General features: G+C 42.5%; 1 protein-coding gene across 1 annotated transcript; it reads left to right on the plus strand.

Annotated features, from left to right (window-relative positions):
• Positions 1-12,182: 12,182 nt before the first annotated feature.
• On the plus strand, positions 12,183-13,955 carry LOC100824220 (ervatamin-B). Its single transcript, XM_003576281.4, has 2 exons — positions 12,183-12,903; positions 13,086-13,955. Exons 1-2 carry the CDS (start codon positions 12,315-12,317, stop codon positions 13,691-13,693), a joined length of 1,197 nt encoding a protein of 398 aa, XP_003576329.1. The 5' UTR covers positions 12,183-12,314; the 3' UTR covers positions 13,694-13,955.
• The last annotated feature ends 4,186 nt before the right edge of the window (positions 13,956-18,141 follow it).

Consider the following 18,141-nt stretch of genomic DNA (forward strand, 5'->3'; position numbering starts at 1 on the left):
GGGGTCAAGATCCCCGTCTGGCCGAGGCCGCCTTGCCCCTTGCGAGCGGATCGGGCATGATGATTTTGCAAAAAAAATTCTAAGAAAATCAAGTAGCTGCCCGCGGTCCTGGCTGAAGTTGACGTGGTGGCCACGTGACGTATTTAAGCCTAGACTAACCGTTTTGGACTAAAGAGACACAGTAGTCCCAGTTTAGGGGTTTAAGTGTGTGTTTTCCAAGTTCGTAAACTAAAATGTTCATTTTTGCCGAGTTCATGGCCTAGTGTTGTATTTTACTCTAACCGCAATTGATTCAAGATCTGAGATTAGGTTGGCATTTATTATCCGTCTGAAGTTGTCCCATCATGGCTATGACTTCTTTGTGCACAGTAGCTACCTCCCTCTACAGACCAGTACTGTACCCTTGTTTGAGAAAAGAAGAAGAGAGACCCCGTGTGTAGCAATTAAGACAGAGTAATGTTAGTAACTAGAAGAGTGTTTATATATGGCGCCACCATACCATATATAAAAGGGCTCATGGGAAAGCAATTATTTCCTCCGTTTCTAAATACTTGTCGTGGTTTTAGTGCAAGAAGGTATTATATGTTTAATATGGATGTTTCCACCATGCATCTGTTAGAAAAAGTCATACGATGATATCTGATAGTGTTAGGAGGCATCGAGAAAGAAACTTCCAAGAGATGATATCACCATACTAGGTATACTAGAGTTGTATTACCCGTGCAATGGTCAGCTCCTTCATATTTGTCGGTCAGGGCCACCATGTATCTCAAATCGTTTTCCAAAGCACTCCCTACAAGGCTACAACACATGGCAGACGTGAGTGCTAACCAAAAAGGTGTACTTGCACATATGAGCCCCCCTGGATATATTAAAGACTTGTGAAGCTCGACCATCTTCAGAGGTTTCCACGGGACGAGCTCACTCTTTTTCTCTGCTTTGCATTGTTCGGTTGTTGGTATGGTCCATACACATGCATCGCGCGCCCATGAAATATTTTAACGAGGCCTGCTGCTTTAGTACACCTCCCTCTTTCAAACTCAGGCCATATATATACTGCTCTAGGGCGATCACATGCTCTTTACAAGCAATAAATGCACTGGTAAGCTTGCAGTGTTTAGGAGAAATTTTTTGGTCGATTCATCTAATTGAACACTCTTTCAGCAGTTTGAAGCTTCGATTCATCTAGCCTAAACCTCCAAACTGGAAGTTTGTGATTCAGTTAGTTCAAAGAAATTTGTTATGTGAGAAATCTGATGTTCGTGAGAGGTCGAAATCTTAAATGTGCTGAATGTTCCTTTGGGTTTTGAAGAGGTACTCAGTTACAATTGTGAAACCGAATTTTGTTATTAAACTTTTCTAAAACTTGATTCTTTTTTTTTGTTAAAAATGCAATGACCTTCACATCTCGAGATGTCCACACAATTGGGACCAATTAATTTACTAGTCTACAAGATGCAAGGGTAAAACAATTAGGAGCGAGTAAGAGGGAAGAACTGGTGTTCTGGTCCAGGATCTTCGAAAGCGTCGACCGGCGCCCCTCCGAGGTTCAAACAGGCGACATCCACTTGATAAATGATGGTTTGAACCTTATCGTAGTTATTGAAATTTATCTTTGAATTCAAAAATGGCATATATATACTCTTTTAAATTGTATGCCATGTCACAAGGAAAATAAAATAAATAATCATCTATCAGGCATGGAAAGAAATCTTCGTTAGACCGAAAATAGATTATTTAAAGCTAGTGCATTCAGTTTCCAAACTAAATTACTATATATAGAATGCTTATATGCATGATCAAATTTACCATCAAGGCAACAACCAAAGGACCCCAGATTAAAAGCTTCTCTTACCTCGTAGTAGAAGGTAAGTTGGAGCACCATAAAAAAGCTCTCTTCATACGTACTTATGGCCTCTGATCCAACTCTTCAAGTCACAAGGCTACTACTAGATGTACCAAGTGTTGTACTCTTACGCGGTGTCTAGCTAGCCAGACCCTTTTCTATGCATCGGCACAATACACCAATGTCACGTGTAAAGATAAGCCAGTATGTACCTATGCAAGTTAGGATTGGGAGGAATCAGGAAAAGATGGCATAGCATCTGATGTCACAAACTAAGTACAGTACGATGCATAACATCATCCACGACACTGGAGATTAGTTGCAGGACCTCCCCATTCCGCTCTTTTTCTTCTTTTTTCGTCTTTTGTTTTTCTTTTGTCCAGGGTTTTCTTTAGACTCCTTTGTTTTTTTTCGAAAAGAAAGAATGTCCCGGCTTCTACATCAATTGATGCACACAACCAAATTTATCACGAAGTTGCACAGTGTTTTCTCCTTTAACCACGAATGAAAGGATTTCAGAGCATAATATAGTAATGTTTTTCTCGTGTTGCGGAGTGAATAGTGTATGAGCATTGCACAAGCGTTGGGACTCCATGCAGCCGATCCTAACTTTCTTGCGAAGGAGATGATGGCTGCTTCATCGCCGTGCCCGGCCCACCGCGCGCGGCACCACATACCCACTATGCGATGTGATCTATCCGCAACAGAATACGAGCAAATAATCATGTTTCATTTTATTTGATAGATTAGGCTTTTACGGTTCTACGAGAAGGGAGGGCTCCTGGCAAATCAATCCATCCCGCGCTAGTAACCTGACCTGTGATTTGGAGGTGCGTTGGATGATTTGTCATGGAGTTGAACACGTCCATTGGTTGGTGTGAAATTATAGGTGATGTGTAATATTAGCAAATGTTTTAGGTGAAATATTGACGTGGATACTTTAGATAATATAGATACTTATGTGATGACATGTATCATGTTTTGGACTTAGTGATTTGCTAGTGGTGTGTTGATCCATTAGTTTCTTATGTGAAAAACATGGCGTGAGTTGTGTAGAACTTATTCTGAGTCAATTCGTGGACTTGTGCGCGTACTGGTTATTTGTGTGTTCGCTTTCAGGTGTTGCTGGAGTTAGAGGAATGTGGTCGATGACGGGATCGAGGGACGAAGCTTGGGAGAAGCTGAGGTCGAGGATCAAGATCATGCGGAACGTTCGTGCAAAGGAACAATGAAAGTGAAGGCTACGATGATCCGGGAGGGCACCGGTTTGTCGTACGTTGTTTATACCGGAAATGTATGGTATCGTAGATATTCGACACGTGATGGTTGAGTTTTGAAGACATCACAAGAAGAGTTGATGGCATGAAGTGGCATCGACGTGAAGACATGTAGGTCCAGCCGTGGCTGGATGAGAAATGTTTAAAGATTAAACAGTAGCGTCATCAAAATGGCGTCCAATGAAAAAGTGGTTCACATGGACAACTTTGCTTTTGGAGTCATCTCAATCTGAGGTCGTATGTGGGTCCCACGGGCAGAATAACGACCGGGACAGAGGTGTTCGTGTTGGATTCGGAGTCGGTTTAGGGTCACGAATTTTCCCTTATAAATAGAGGGCGTCCTAGCTAGGGTTTTAGCAAGGACGTGAGGGAACTCAGAAGTTTGGATCTAGATCAATTCTTGGAGAATTCTTGAATGCATGGTTGCATCTTTTATAATCGATCGACATCGTTGCAATTAACAGATTCGTTGATGGTGTCATCTTTGTTCTTTTCGGATCTTCGTGGATTATTCGTGCTAGATCTTTCTAACACTTTTCTGCAGATTTATCACGAGTTCATAATACTTTGCTGCAGGTTTATCACGAGATCAAGGAAAGATCGCGATTACTTCATCTTTCTTGTTATTCCTCGAAATCGATTATAGATTAATTCTCGTAACTTTCTGTCAGCTGTTACTGTTTTGATCATATCTTTTGATTGGTATGTCCGATTGAGCTGATTCTTGTTGCGTTGGTTAGATAATTTCAATATCTTTCTTTTTCATACTCATACGTAGTTTTTGGTTCATCCAATCAAAAGTTACGGCTATTTTACTATCACGGACAGAAATGTGATTTAGGGTTTGAACTTTCGGAAAAAGTTTTAATTTGCTTCCGTGCAATCATTCACCCCCCGTCCTGATTGCCTATCTCGATCTTCTCGATCAATGGTGATGCACGCAATTTAGGACTTTTGATGAAGCACTAAACATAAACAAAATAAGGATAATGTTGGATAGTGTTGTCACAGCGCATGAAATTATTCATGAGAGTCACTCCAAAAAGGATAAAGTGATTTTGCTGAAACTTGACTACGAGAAAGCATATGAAAGAATTAGTTTGGAATTCTTAGAGCAAATGATCACACAGAGGTGCTTTAGCCAAAAGTGGATTAAGAAACTTCAAACTCTGATCTATGGAGGATCAGTTGGTATAAGATTAAATGATTCTGAGAGTAGTTACTTTGTAACTGGAAAATGCCCGAGACAAGGAGACCCTTTGTGTCCCATCCTTTTCAACTTAGTGCAAGTTTGGATTAGGAGGCACCGGGAAAGGATCAACTTTGTTTCTAGTATTTGTCCCGCAAAACAAATTGAAGCCAGGATGCAATGGTCTCCGTAAAAGTATAATCACTGCCTGCAAGGTTACGCAGGATTCTGTCTCGTCTTCTCCAGAAACACGAGCACGAATCCATGCAGCAGGATGAAAAAGAAATGGAGAATCCAACAAAAGGATTAAGGATCTGAAAGATTGCTGGTCCAATGATAGTGCTATAGCGGTTTGCGAGTAGTCCGCTACATCTACAGCTAAGCATCTGACTGATTTTCTAGTCCAATGGCTAGTGCAATGTGCTGGGCTGTCTTGAGTGTTGATTTCTTCTTTGATCTCTTGGAACGAAGTGAAACATGCGTCACTCTTGGATGATTTTGGTATTATGGAATGTCAAAAAATATCCATGATGAATTCGGTTTAGATGAGGTTGCAGCCTTGGAGAATGCTTGGTGAATATTTGTGATTTTTTTGGGTGTGAAATTTGCATTAGCCAGTGATTTTTCTGAAACCGCTCTGGAATTTACGAAACATTCTGAAACTGCATTGGAACATCTAAAAACTGCTCAAAATGTTCTGGGAATTCCTAGCTTCCCAAGGCTCGTTCTGTTCTTCTCCTTATCGGCATTCGGCATACACCTACGTAGGGACACAAATTACTGTTCACTTTGCTCTAATTAAATGTACACAATCAATGGACCCTCTAATCTGGTCCATATCCCAAAAATCTCCGGATGAAATCCAAGAGCACCTAGGTCCAGAAAAAACCCTCGCTCTAGAAAAATTTATCCATGCCGCCTAGAAATTCTGAAGGTGATGCCGAATCCCATGATTTTTTTATACAGAAAACAAGGACAGTACTATACGAATAAACACTAGTTGATCATCAATAGATCCTTGGATTCACTCCTACTCCTACCTTTGTTGTCTTTCCTTGTTTGCTTTGTTGGACTATCTAAGCTCAAATCCAATCTGCTATGAAAGACTCAACAATCGAATCTCAGTTCAAACCCCAAAGCCAGAACCGTTTTGTGTGTGGAAATTTGATGCAGCTCAACGTGCTGCCTTTTCTAGTTTTTTTCCTTGCTTTACATTGAGATAGATGTGGCACCCAACACTACTCAAAACAGAGTCCAACACGACACAACCCTACCAGAACAGACCTCCGACATGTTTAAACTCTGATCATCCGTTTACAAAACTACATGTACTCTAGAAACTTGAACTCCATCGAGTCAAAAACATGCATAAAGTCTAACGTGCTTGCAGTATGCTCATTGCAGCCGCAAAGTGTGGCCTCTTCCTCCTATCTCCTCGAGTGTAACCATTGCACGGAAGTTGCCACAGGTTCCCATTGGGCCATGCCACGAGCAACAGCTAAACATTTTACGAATCAGCATAAATTTAATTTACACTTCGAAAGCTGGTAGTTTTCTGTAACACCATCCACTGGTGCAGGTCACCAGCATTCCCTCTGTCTCCCAATCCCAAATTTTTGTACAAACTAAATCTTGTAAAAATGACATTTGATTAGCCCAGTTCCCCCCATTTCGAACTTCTTAGCATTCCAACATGAGTACATACTTTATGCAAAGCCAACAAAAGGCTACTTCTTATACAAAGCCTGAGAGTTGTAAAACAGAAGAAATATGACCAGTAAGGTGTCACCATTTATTGCTTTGCATCTCCTTGTTAAGATGGCATGCAATAAATTTTAAGGCTTAAAGCAAATTGGCATTCTTACCAGTACGCACATGCATGTGCATACTCGCCGCACTCTTTTTGTCTGACAATCTGTTGGCAGACTTGCACGAAAATGTGAAGAAAGCAACAGGAAAATGTCACAGCTCTTCTTGTCTGATGACAACTCATCCATTGGTTTCAACTTTCAGCCCTTGAGCTTTAGGTGCCAAAGTACAGTTAACTTATTAGCAGAGCTCTGCCTCGAAAACCATCGCACTGACAACAACCTCAGCATCATCCCTCTCCATCTGTGGGCGATATAATTGCACACTTAAGTAGCCAGAGCTGAATAGAGTTCTTAGCTTCCCGTAGCTGAAATAGAGTTCTTAGCTTTCCGTAGCTGAATAGAGTTCTCAGCTTAGTACGGGGCTTTCTTCAACACCTTGGCTTGGCGTGATCAGCAGCATTTTGGTACCCTAATCTGATTTAGTTGCAGAAAATGATTGCATGATGAAATTGTTGATTGAACAAAATGAGGACATGTTAACATCCTCAAGTGAATGATCTTATCTTTCTTTGCAACTGTACCACAGAGTATTAGGAGTATTCGGATACAGATCTACAATAATGGTCAGATGAGAGCCACCTTGCCGCTCCCTACTGTCGCCGTGCAGCTTCTCTGCCGATAAGTCTGTTGTTCTAACCACCCTCTCCTTACATCTACAACGCCATGGCCGACCAGTGGTCTCCACCTCTAGTATCCTTGAGCAGATCGATTGCGCGGAAGACGCAGTTCTCGGCCGCAATGGGTTGTGCAACAAGATTTCTATACGCCTTGTTCTTTTCAAGCTCACACCCGCATTTCCGTTGTCTCCCGATCCCAAAATGCCACTAAATCGTGTAAGAAGGCATTTGTTAGCTCACTTTCCCCGAGCTCATCTTAACATCTTTTTATTACACTCTGACATGCATAGTCTATGCCATGGGAACTGGGAACTACCTAAGCTAGAAGGGAAAGGTTACTTGTTATATAAAGACTAAGACTTAAAAAAAGGCAAAACTATACTTTTGGTCCCAAAACTCTTGGCGGAGTCTAGATTTGGTCCCTCAACTCTAAAACAGGAATTATTTGTTCGTCACGTGTCAATGTGGTTTAAATTTGACCATTTGATCCACTTAAACCGGATTTAGGATGTAGCGATGGTTTCTCACACGCGGTAGCCCAATTAGCTGAAAATCTAACAAATAGGTACAAAAATAAATAAATACAGGATAGAGTTAAGTTCCATTATTGGTTTGTTCAACTCTACTAAGTTGAAGAAAAATAAGAAAAATATATATAACATTTATAGAATGGCGGAGAAGAAGAAAAGAGAAGGCAAGGGCTATAAATAAAAATGGATAATGATGAAGGTGGTGGCGCTTCTTCTACTGCCTCTGCAGAATGGGGTGCAAGGCGCCTTTTCCGCCGCCCCCACCACCGGCGGACTGCGGCGTTGGTGGGTGGACCGGTGCGCACGCCTGCTGAGGAATGGGAATTTGGTAATTTTGCAAGTAACCCCCCCCTCCCCCCAAGAAACGTAGGTACAAGACGCAACCCATGTTCGTGCCACATGTCCACTTTTAGCCTTTCCGAACTGTTTTCTGACTAATCTGGATCACTAAAACAAGTCCATGGATTTATGTGTGCGTTTTGTGAATTCGTGTACTAAAGTTTCTTTTCTCCAGAGTTTATGGACTTGCGATGTATTTTACTCTAGAAAGAAGAAGAAATATGACCAGGAAGGAAATGCCATTTATTGCTTCCTTCTCCTTGTTAGGCTGGAGTGTGTCAAAATTCCTCCAATCCATATTAAGTGTCGGGGATGCTTGCTTAGGCCAAGTCTGAAAGCACAACATCTGTATGCTTGCTTAGGCCATCGATCAGCGCTACATAGTCTCCCCGTACCCTTGATCTGCAGTACAGTAGCAGTCGTGTGCGCGCCAGTCAGCTAAATTCCGCTGAAGATGAAGTCAAGGGTAATGGCCGAGTTGCACTTGTGGGGTTCACACCCGCATTCCCTCGGTCTCCCGATCCCAAAATTTCACTAAAATCCAGTAACAAGGCATTTGCTTGATTAGGTGATCACATTTTTTTATATTGTGAGCACCAGGATTTGAATCCTGGTGGGTAGAGTCATGCACCTACAACTCCACCACCACACCAAGAGATGTTTCTTATTGGCTCATCACTTTCCCCAAACTGAAACTCTTAAGAGTCTAGGATGCATAATCTATGCCCTGGGAATTGGGAACTACCTAAGCAACAAGCGAAAGGCTGCTTGTTATATGAAGACCAGGAACTACCTAAGCAACAAGCCAAAGGCTACTTGTTTTGTACGACCAGGAGTTACAAAAAGGGAGAAAGTATATTTTGGTCGCCAAAGTGTTAGCTGAGTCTAGATTTGGTCCCTCCACTCTACAATCATGAATTATTTGTCCGTCAAGGTCATTACCTTTTAATTTGATAATTTGCTCCATTTGAACCAGATTTAGTGATGATGTCGTGATAGTTCGGAACACCCGACAACCTAGTCGGCTAAAAAAATTGATAAAATAAAAAATAAACATGGAAATTAAAGTTCCATTTTATTTTTCTTTTGAAAACTCAACTCTAAGTTCAGGAAAATTTGGGAAAAATATGTAAAAGTTTGGAAAAAATATATGCTTTTTTGTAGAAAATTAAAATCATAGTAAAACAACTTTCTAGCATGCTTGTATAAAATAAAAACAGGACATCTTAAGCAAGAGAAATAATAAACGATTTTAGTAGCTTTTTATATATGCTAGTTTCAACTGCTTAACATTCTCTAGTTTCTATGCCTTCTTAAAATTTCTAAGATTCAGTAGCTTACCGGAACAATTATCTTTATTTGCGTTTTTGCATTTTTGTTTCTTTTATCGAATTCCCCATATTTTCTCTCTTTTTTCAATTTTTGTTCTCACTGTGGTGCAACGTGTGAAAAACCATTGCCACATCGTTGCTGAAACCGCTTTATGTGGAACAAGCTAGAGGGAAGGAACCTATGCAGTTTTGACGTTTCACATACCACCATTTTTGTTATTGAGGTTGAGGGACCAACGTGAACTCTGTCAACAATTGAAAAACAAAAATTATACTTTTACCTTAGAAAAAAGGAAATTAAAAATATTTATATATGACCAGAAAGGTCATGTCATTTTTTTTTGTTAAGCTTGCATGTGCCTAGCTTTCAAGCATCTCGGATGCTCACACAGACCTGTGCAAGCCATGATTTGTAATCAATTCTCTTGCAGGCCATGTTGTTTGTATTGCAGCTACTTGAGAAGCCGTTAGAGCAAGATTAATAGTTTAGGCTGCTGCTGGTTGTAAGTTTTGTCATGTCATCTTTAAATACGGAGTAATATAATAGTTAACATGTATAATAAGTTGTTTATAAAAATACACTACTTTATTAATAACAGACCCACATCATTGTGTGCATAGAAGCACGTGTAACAGCTGCCTACTAGTAAGATCTAAGAAGCAATTGGGGCTGTTTGACAAGATGCTCTTAGGATGACTCGTGGGTCTATAGCTAGTGCCGGAATTTTGAAATGCTCCTTCGCATGGAGATAAATCCTGATTTATCCCTTTTTCCTGCAACTTAGCATGAAGCACATCTTTAGCACCTGCTTTTGCCAAAAAAATAAATAGACTTATTAATTATTATTAAGTGCAAAATTAACATCAAATAAACTAATTAATGCAATCTCGAATTTGCACGAAATAATATTTATCATCACTTGTTATAATTGGTAGTAATTAAGGAACGGAGCAGTTTTTGCGGCAAATCATTTATAATCGCTATTTTTATTCAGGAGGGAGGCATCTATTGATCTATGGCCCCTCTTAATGGCCTTCACTGCGTTGACCCACCGGACATTTCTCAACCTGGGTCCTCTCACATTATTGGGCCAGCTAGGGCCGCTATTGCATCTCGGCCCACATGTGCTCGCTGTCCGAAACGGCACCATTTTTCTTGCCGTGGAAATATTTCTATTCACTGTCATTTTGTGATATAATCCTGGACAGAAAGATTTATCGCTTTTGTCACCTGAGACGAGAATGAGAAAAATGGGGAATCCCAAGGCACCTAACACAATTCTTAATTTTATTTTTGTATTTTTCAGTCAAAATTCCTGCTTGTTTGACAAATCCCTCTGGTCGATCGCATATCTGTTGACAGTGTTTACGGATTTTACCAACTTTCCTCGGCTTCACCAAGCAAACACCCACTCCTACAACCGTAGAGTCCATCATCTCAGAGGATGTAGTTTCTCCCACGGTGAACTACCCCGTCGACCCAGCACCGTTCATCCCTAGCCTATCCGAAATCATCGAGTTGGAAGGCCGACCGCCATAGAGTAGATACCATGTCAATGGCCACAATGCGGCCAAGAATGAAGATGTCGCCAATGTCACTATCGCTCATGCACCAAAACCTTATTCCCCCTTCGATGTTACCCAAGGTATCGTCTCATGCAACTTTTCTAGAGGACCATCTGTACAGCTCCGGGTAGAATATATGCAGTGTTGCCCGCTGGGGCGTGTCGTATGTGATAGAGATTGCTTGCTTCTTAATAGCCCACATCATCACAATGCCTGTCAGTTTGAGTTCTGCAAGGACCACCTAAGGATAAATTGGCGTAGTCTCTCTTACAAGGATCACGGTTAATATTGATGAATGGGGAAATCTTGTAATGCAGGACAAGACAGTCGGACAGCAATTTAGCTCGAGTCATTATAAGGTAGAATGAATTTGGAGAGTGAGAAACATCCCTTAAATCATTTTAGGTACTCATAGTGAGGATTTCCAAGGTGAATAGCACCAGTATTCATGCTATCCTTTTCGGGGAAAAAAATCAGTGTTCATGCTTCATCAGATCGAATCTACTTGGAGCTTTAATCACCTCATCATCCTCCTGGTTTGCCTTTTCATGGTGATCATGTCCAGCCTTCTTTGCCCCTACATGGCTACATATAAATTTGATCTCTGTGCCAATTGGGATCCTTAGCCTGAACAAAATATGCTCATCCTCTGCTTGAAGGAGATGTCCTTCGACTGCAAGATTTGCGGAATAATGATACAAAGCAGCCCCTGTGTGTAGGAGTCCCAAATCAAGCTATGAAAGAAGACAGTGATATTGCACTCACCCTCAGCATCAATGCTCCTGATATTGATTCCGAGAGATCAGTTAATGGGAGCCTTTTTTCCATGTTGCCCGCGATGATGCTAATGCTAATATGGATATGGACATGCAGGTTGTGCAAGGTGCTAATCCTTAGCTTTACTCATCAGTACGAAGAATTCCCTGTTCCCTGGAATTATCACCTGACAACAAGACAATCCGGAAAAGTTACATCTTTCAAGAGAAAGTACTGAGGTCTGGAACAGAGATGATTCAGTTCAGACTGTTGCTAAATTTTGATGTGCAGAGGAAGGGAGGGAGTACTAGGTTAGTTGGTCAGTTTCTCGTTGCTGATAAATACGAGTAGCTAATGAATCTGGACACAATTATTAGAGGTTTCTGAGGATCCATGCATGTGACGATTTCATATAGTTCACACAGGTTGCGAATATTAATCTGGACAATGAATTCACACAGGTCGCAAAGCTCGCAGAGTTCATACTACGTGAGCACCATGACGTATCTGCATCTTACGTTATCAACATGACGTCCGTGGAAGTTTATCACCTTTTTCCTCAATCAAATTTGCATAGTAAATACTATCTCAGTTACATAATTCTTGTCTTAAATTTATCAAAAAATGGACGTATTTATTTCTAAAAAGTGTCTAGATACATGTAATATTTTGATAATAATTGTATAACGGAGGGAGTAGTGTTAATTAATTGTGTACACGACTTTGTGATGCCTGCCCTGTATGGAGTATATTACTTGGCGTCGTCCATATAACTATTTTTCAAAAAAGAATGAAACTTTCTGACCTCTGCACCGATCGATGCGTCCATGTAGCTGCCCACGGCTATAAAAGCTCAACGAAGCTGAGCATCAGCGGTAGTATATCACATCACCACCAAAGCAGCAATGCCTCCCACATGAACTAGTGAATAATTCACATTATCGTTGCCATCCCATCACGCGTCTCTTCTTAGCTAGGCCAGTACGTGGGCGATGGCCACCAGCGCTAATTCCAAATGGTCGCCATTAGTATGCTGTGTTGTTCTCGTTACCATCTGCCAGATGCTGGCGGTCGGCTCTTCTTCAGAACTGATGCCGCCGACGACCGATGATGAGATGATCCACAGCGATTACTCGGGACGTGACAAACACAATGATCTTCTGATGATGGGCCGATTCCAGGGGTGGATGGCGGCGCAAGGCCGGTCCTACTGGACCGCCGAGGAGACGGCTCGGCGGTTCGAGGTATACAAGAGCAACGTGAGGTACATAGAGGCCGTGAACGCCGAGGCTGCCACCACCGGGCTCACCTTTGAGCTCGGGGAAGGTCCCTTCACGGACCTTACACATGAAGAGTTCTCGGCGCTTTACAACGGTTCGATGCCGCCGCCCGAGGAAGAAGAAGGTGATGATATACAGGAGGAAGACGAGCAGGTCATCGCCACGGTTGTCGATGGTGTGGATGTCAATGTTGCCGTGCACACCAATCTGTCGGCGGGCGGGCCGAGGCCGTGGCCGCCACGGAGCAGGGACTGGAGGAAGCATGGCGCCGTCACGCCGATTAAAGACCAAGGGCGTTGCGGTAACAAATTTATGGGCAAATTTATGCAACAACTTTTGTTAATTTTTCTTTGTTATATGATACTTCCGTTCCTAAATACTTGTCGTGGTTTTAGTGCAAACCACGACAAGTATTTAGGAAAGGGGGGAGTAGATGGCTAAATATGACAATTTAATTAATTAACATCACGTACGTACGGACAGGATCTTGCTGGGCATTCCCCACAGTGGCTACAATCGAAGGAAAACACAAGATCGTGAGAGGGAACCTGGTGTCACTATCAGAACAGCAGCTGATAGACTGCGACTACACCAACTCCGGCTGCAAAGGAGGCTTCGTCATCAGAGCTTACCGTTGGATCAGGAAGATCGGAGGGCTCACCACCAGCTCCGCCTACCCATACAAAGGAGCCAGAGGCAAGTGCATGAAGAGGCGAAGGGCGGCGGCGAGGATCGCCGGCTGGAGGAGCGTCAGGAGCAGGAGCGAGGTGGCGCTGGTGAACGCCGTGGCCGGCCAACCTGTGGCCGTCTACATCTCAGCCAGTGGCAAAAACTTCCAGCACTACAAGAAAGGCATCCTGAACGGCCCATGTGACACTGCTCGTCTGAACCATGCCGTGACCGTCGTAGGCTACGGGCGGCAGGCGGACACTGGAGCCAAGTATTGGATCGTCAAGAACTCATGGGGGACTACATGGGGTCAGGAAGGGTACATATTGATGAAGAGGGGGACGAGGAATCCCCGGGGCCAATGTGGCATTGCGACGAGCCCAGTTTTTCCCCTGATGAAAGTTGGAAGTTCGATTATGTAAGAATAAGACGTACCCACTATACGTACGTACGTACCCAGATCCATCCAGAAACTTGTATTATGGCCTGCGAGAGCACATGCATGGGTTCATACGGACGATGCATATGTAGTGCTACGTACTCTAGGTCTTAGTATCCCCTGTGTGTTCCAAGAATAAGGATCTGTATTACCTGTAGCAATGCAAGTTATGCATGCAAGTCCTCTCGGTTCTGTTTTGAAAGTGGAAGTGTGATAATATATTGATATGCATCTGTTTTCCTTAACGCAAATAACTGATACTACTGGATTTTCCAAGTTTGCCGTGTGCTCGAGTCACCTGGCAAAGCGTATTTTGCACTCGACGAAGGCTTTGCCAAGTGCCCCACATGGAAAACCCAGCTTGACGTATAACGTAACGGTGAGAAACCTCTTTACCTACTGCCTTTATCTATGGGCACCCCCCCCCCCCTATTTGCCGAGAGTCCTGAGCACCACTCGCCATGGTTGTGCCTCACGCACGGGCGAACTCAGCGGAGGAGGAGGAGCCGACGGTGGGAAGATGAAGGAGCGCGGATGGCGGCGTTTGGCGGAGGAGGCGATTCCGAAACTCGGCGAAGGGGAAGGGAAGCCGATGCTCGATCGGGATAGGCTGGGACACGGTAGAGAAGGCGACGGAGGAGGCGGCAGAGCTCGGTGACGGAGGAGGCGGTGGAGCTCGGTGGCGGAAGAAGAGGCGCACAAGGCAATTTCGGAACTCGGTGAAGGGGAAGGGACGCCGATGCTCGGGATAGGCTTGGACGGTAGAGGAGGTGACGGAGGTGGTGGCAAAGCTCGGTGACGGAAGGCGATTTCGGAACTCGGCGAAGAGGAAGGGACGCCGATACTCGGGGTAGGCTAGAACGGTAGAGGAGGCGACGCAGGCGCTCGACGTGGGAGGCGGTGGAGCTCAGTGACGGAAGAAGGTGAGGTGGAGGGCGATCCGTCGCGCCATCACGCAACGGATCGATGAAGTGGCGAGCGGATCGACGTACGTCACTGATCCGTGTGAATGGCCCAGATGCGATGCGAAAAGGCTTTGCCGAAGTAATGATAGTTACTAGGTTGACCGAGTGTCCCTTTCACAAAGTTATTTTTCTATATATATTTATTTTTGAGCATGTTTACTTGGCAAGGTAATGTACATTTTAAATTTATGTATTGATTTGTGCTATTTATCTCAAACATATATACCGAAAGTATGTCACCATGCAAAAGACTTTAATTTTTGACATTTTTTAAGTATTATTTCATTTCCCTATATTAAATAGTTCTAGAAAATGATAATAATTATTTTTTGAAATAAAAAGTGGTGGTTAAATTCATTACTCTTCGCTAAAACAAAGTAAACATTTCAACCCAAAAACTGGCCAATTATTACAAAATTTTGTTCAGCTTCAAATTTGGAGTAAGTTTGGACATTTCTTCTAAGATAGTGCATTTTGTGATGCACGTAGCTTTTTAAAATTCTTTTATTGACTTTTTTATTTATCATAAGCTTATATACCCATAACATTGAACCATGCAAAAGATTTTTTTTCCTAGTAAATAGCTCTAGAAAATGGTAAATAATTGTTTTAAATAAAATTAGTGATTTTAATTCACATTAATCAACATTAATGCTAAATGAAACACTAGTAAACATTTGAATTTAAAAATCTGTGGCTTACATCATAATTTGCACCAAAAGGGAAAAAGGAAAAAAATAACAAAGAAGTCTTGTTAAGGGACACTCGGCAAAGTTCAATGTGTCGGTAACCGCGCCAGGTCGGGACACGTGTCTGCCAGCTTTACATGTGCCCTTCTTTGCCGAGTGTATTTTTGTTATTTTGCCGACTGTTATTTTCATTGAATTAAAGAAGCCATCAGTATACCATTTGGCTCACCAAACTAAGTCTGATATGACATGACAGGAATGCACCGACGCCGCAAATACGTACTAAGCCATTCGGTGAGGCCCACATGTCATGCTGTCTTTCCTTCATGCGTCATGGCCTACGCTGTTCATCCACCTCTCGGTCTCTGCCCCATTTTGGCAGTAGAATGCGCTGTTCGGCGTCTGTGAGAACATACCACTTTCTTCCATCACCGCCCATATATCTCCCTTCGGCAGCCGGCGTGTGACACTTGCTCCTCCTGGTTTCTACTAAAAAAATTTAAAACTTTGCAAATAGCGCAAGACCTGTAAACCAATCTCTGGATGGTTCTCTGCTTAATGTTTGCGACACACCCCTTGGGCCCTGCTTGATTGAAAACTGAACAAAATACTTTCGCGCAAGAAGAAACGAACGAAATGTTTACATCCATGGGAAGAAGGTCACAAAATGAATTCCCTCGTGTAAACGGGGGGGCAGGGTTGGCCAGATGGTAAACCCTATTTTTCTCGAACATTTTTGCGTTGTGCATCTGCTTAGTGCTTAGGCCTCACGTCTTCTTCACAAAAGCAAGCACATGTATCACGCTAGCTTTGTTTAATCACTGATTAATCAAAATGTGCCGCAATATAGTACTTTTGTTACCCACCCGCAAAATTGATCCGGACATTTCGTTTAACACATACTTTCCATCTATTATTTACAGCATCATATTCCCTCGCTTTCGTGTGTGGAAAAGATGTGATTAACTCAGTATGGAAAAATAGATAATGATATCGTATCTCCTTTTGATCTGTCGCCCACCCACACTCCACCTTGAGCAGGACTTAAATAATTAATGTAAATGGGTACTCATGATTCTTTTTCTACAACTCGTGTAAAGAGTTGTGGCATTTCCAAAACTCAAGTTTCAAAAGTTTTAATATATTTCAATTATTTACAAATATAAGTTGAACTGGAAAATAATAGTTTGAGCATTCTAATGAGCTCATAAATTCTAAATTTGCAAGGGCTCCTCTAAGAAAATTGTCAAGGACAAAAGTTGAGTTCGAAGCGAACGAGCCTCTAGCCTAGTGGTCAAGGGCTCTAGTAGCACCCTTTTGGTCCCGGGTTCGACTCCTCCGGGAGGTGAATTTCAGGCCGGAGGGTTAAAAAAATTCCTTTACCTGTCCCATATCAAAGCACAGGTCTAAGGCCGGCTTTGTCTCACGTGGCGCCGTAGTGCCGCTGTGTATGGGTGGGCCGAGGCATGAGATTCTGTGATTTTCTAGGCTTGTGTGAGAAGGTCTTCTTCTTTACGACGATATGTGGGGGTGTCTTCCCCCTGCAGGCCTAGTTTTAAAGTTGAATTCGAAACACAGCAGAAAATTTGGGGTTTAAGCATAAGTCTTCTTCTTTACGACGATATGTGGGGGTTTGTCTTCCCCTGCAGGCCTAGTTTTAGAGTTGAGTTCGTAACACAGCAGAAAATTTAGGGTTTAAGCGTAAGCAGGACTTAGCCTTTAATTTAAAAGTTTTAAATCTTAGACAAGATCATGAATGCTTAAATGATGACATGTATGCATGCTTAACCTAATTACAATTTGGGTTCAATAAAAACCATGACTTCGATCAAGCACCCTAGGGAGGGATCAAGGCCCAGAGAAAAGACAGATAGACCGTGAATTCAGGATGCACTAGGAGAGCAACCCAACCAACAAGGATGCACTAGGAGAGCAACCCAACCAACAAAATCAAGAGAGAATTCTATATTTGCCACTCATTGTCCATATGCCCAATTGCTACTCAGATTTTTCTTGTTCCAAATTTCCCACCCAATTTTTGCACGGGGTACAAATATGGCACTACCGTTAGTTGACGCTAGTTGATCGTTAAGTAAGAGATGAAAAAACAATTTTGTCCCTAAGTAGTATGTTGATTTCCTTTACAACATAATCCTTATTTCAGAGCTTATAATTCCAGATTTTTACGATGTTAGTAACACACTATTTCAGAGTAAGATTCAGCAAAAAAGTGAAATGATTAATAATGATTTTGGCATGAAAAATTAAAATGAGCAATAATGATTCCCGGCTCCTAATGGTGCCACGTCATCTTTTCTTTCCAATACTTTTTTTAGAACTTCCTCTGCAGTCACACGCACCTCCTGTGTCCTCTCTCCTGCGCCATGGGCTGTTCAGCTGCAATATGGGCCGGCCATTCAACACTTCGTCCACGTTGTGGGCCCTCAGCAACTCCACGATTGGCACAGGATTGCACCGGGATTTACTAGATCGTATGGCTGCCTAAATACTGCAGATCGGTTTCTCTGGTGATTCATTAATCATGATCCTGCTGCAAATGTGGACCCAAGGGCATTTTGGTCAATATGAAATTTTTGAAAATTGTTCATCTCTTACTTAACGTCAATTAACGGTAGTGGCATATTTGTACCTTATGAAAAATTTAAGTGGCAAATTTGGAACATGAAAATTCTGAGTGGCATTTGGCATATGTGCAAAATTTGAGCGGCAAAGGAATTCTCTCCAAAATCAATGACACCGGACAGGAAAGAAGGTCC

The sequence above is a fragment of the Brachypodium distachyon genome, chromosome 4, assembly GCF_000005505.3.
Source record: "Brachypodium distachyon strain Bd21 chromosome 4, Brachypodium_distachyon_v3.0, whole genome shotgun sequence".
NCBI classification, from domain to species: Eukaryota; Viridiplantae; Streptophyta; class Magnoliopsida; order Poales; family Poaceae; genus Brachypodium; species Brachypodium distachyon.

What these genes read in the sequence shown, in the direction of transcription:
- LOC100824220 (XM_003576281.4), top strand. Translation starts at nt 12,315, where the DNA reads ATGGCCACCAGCGCTAATTCCAAATGGTCGCCATTAGTATGCTGTGTT. An exon ending in TAAAGACCAAGGGCGTTGCG is followed by an intron (nt 12,904 to 13,085) that starts GTAACAAATTTA and finishes ACGTACGGACAG; the next exon opens with GATCTTGCTGGGCATTCCCC.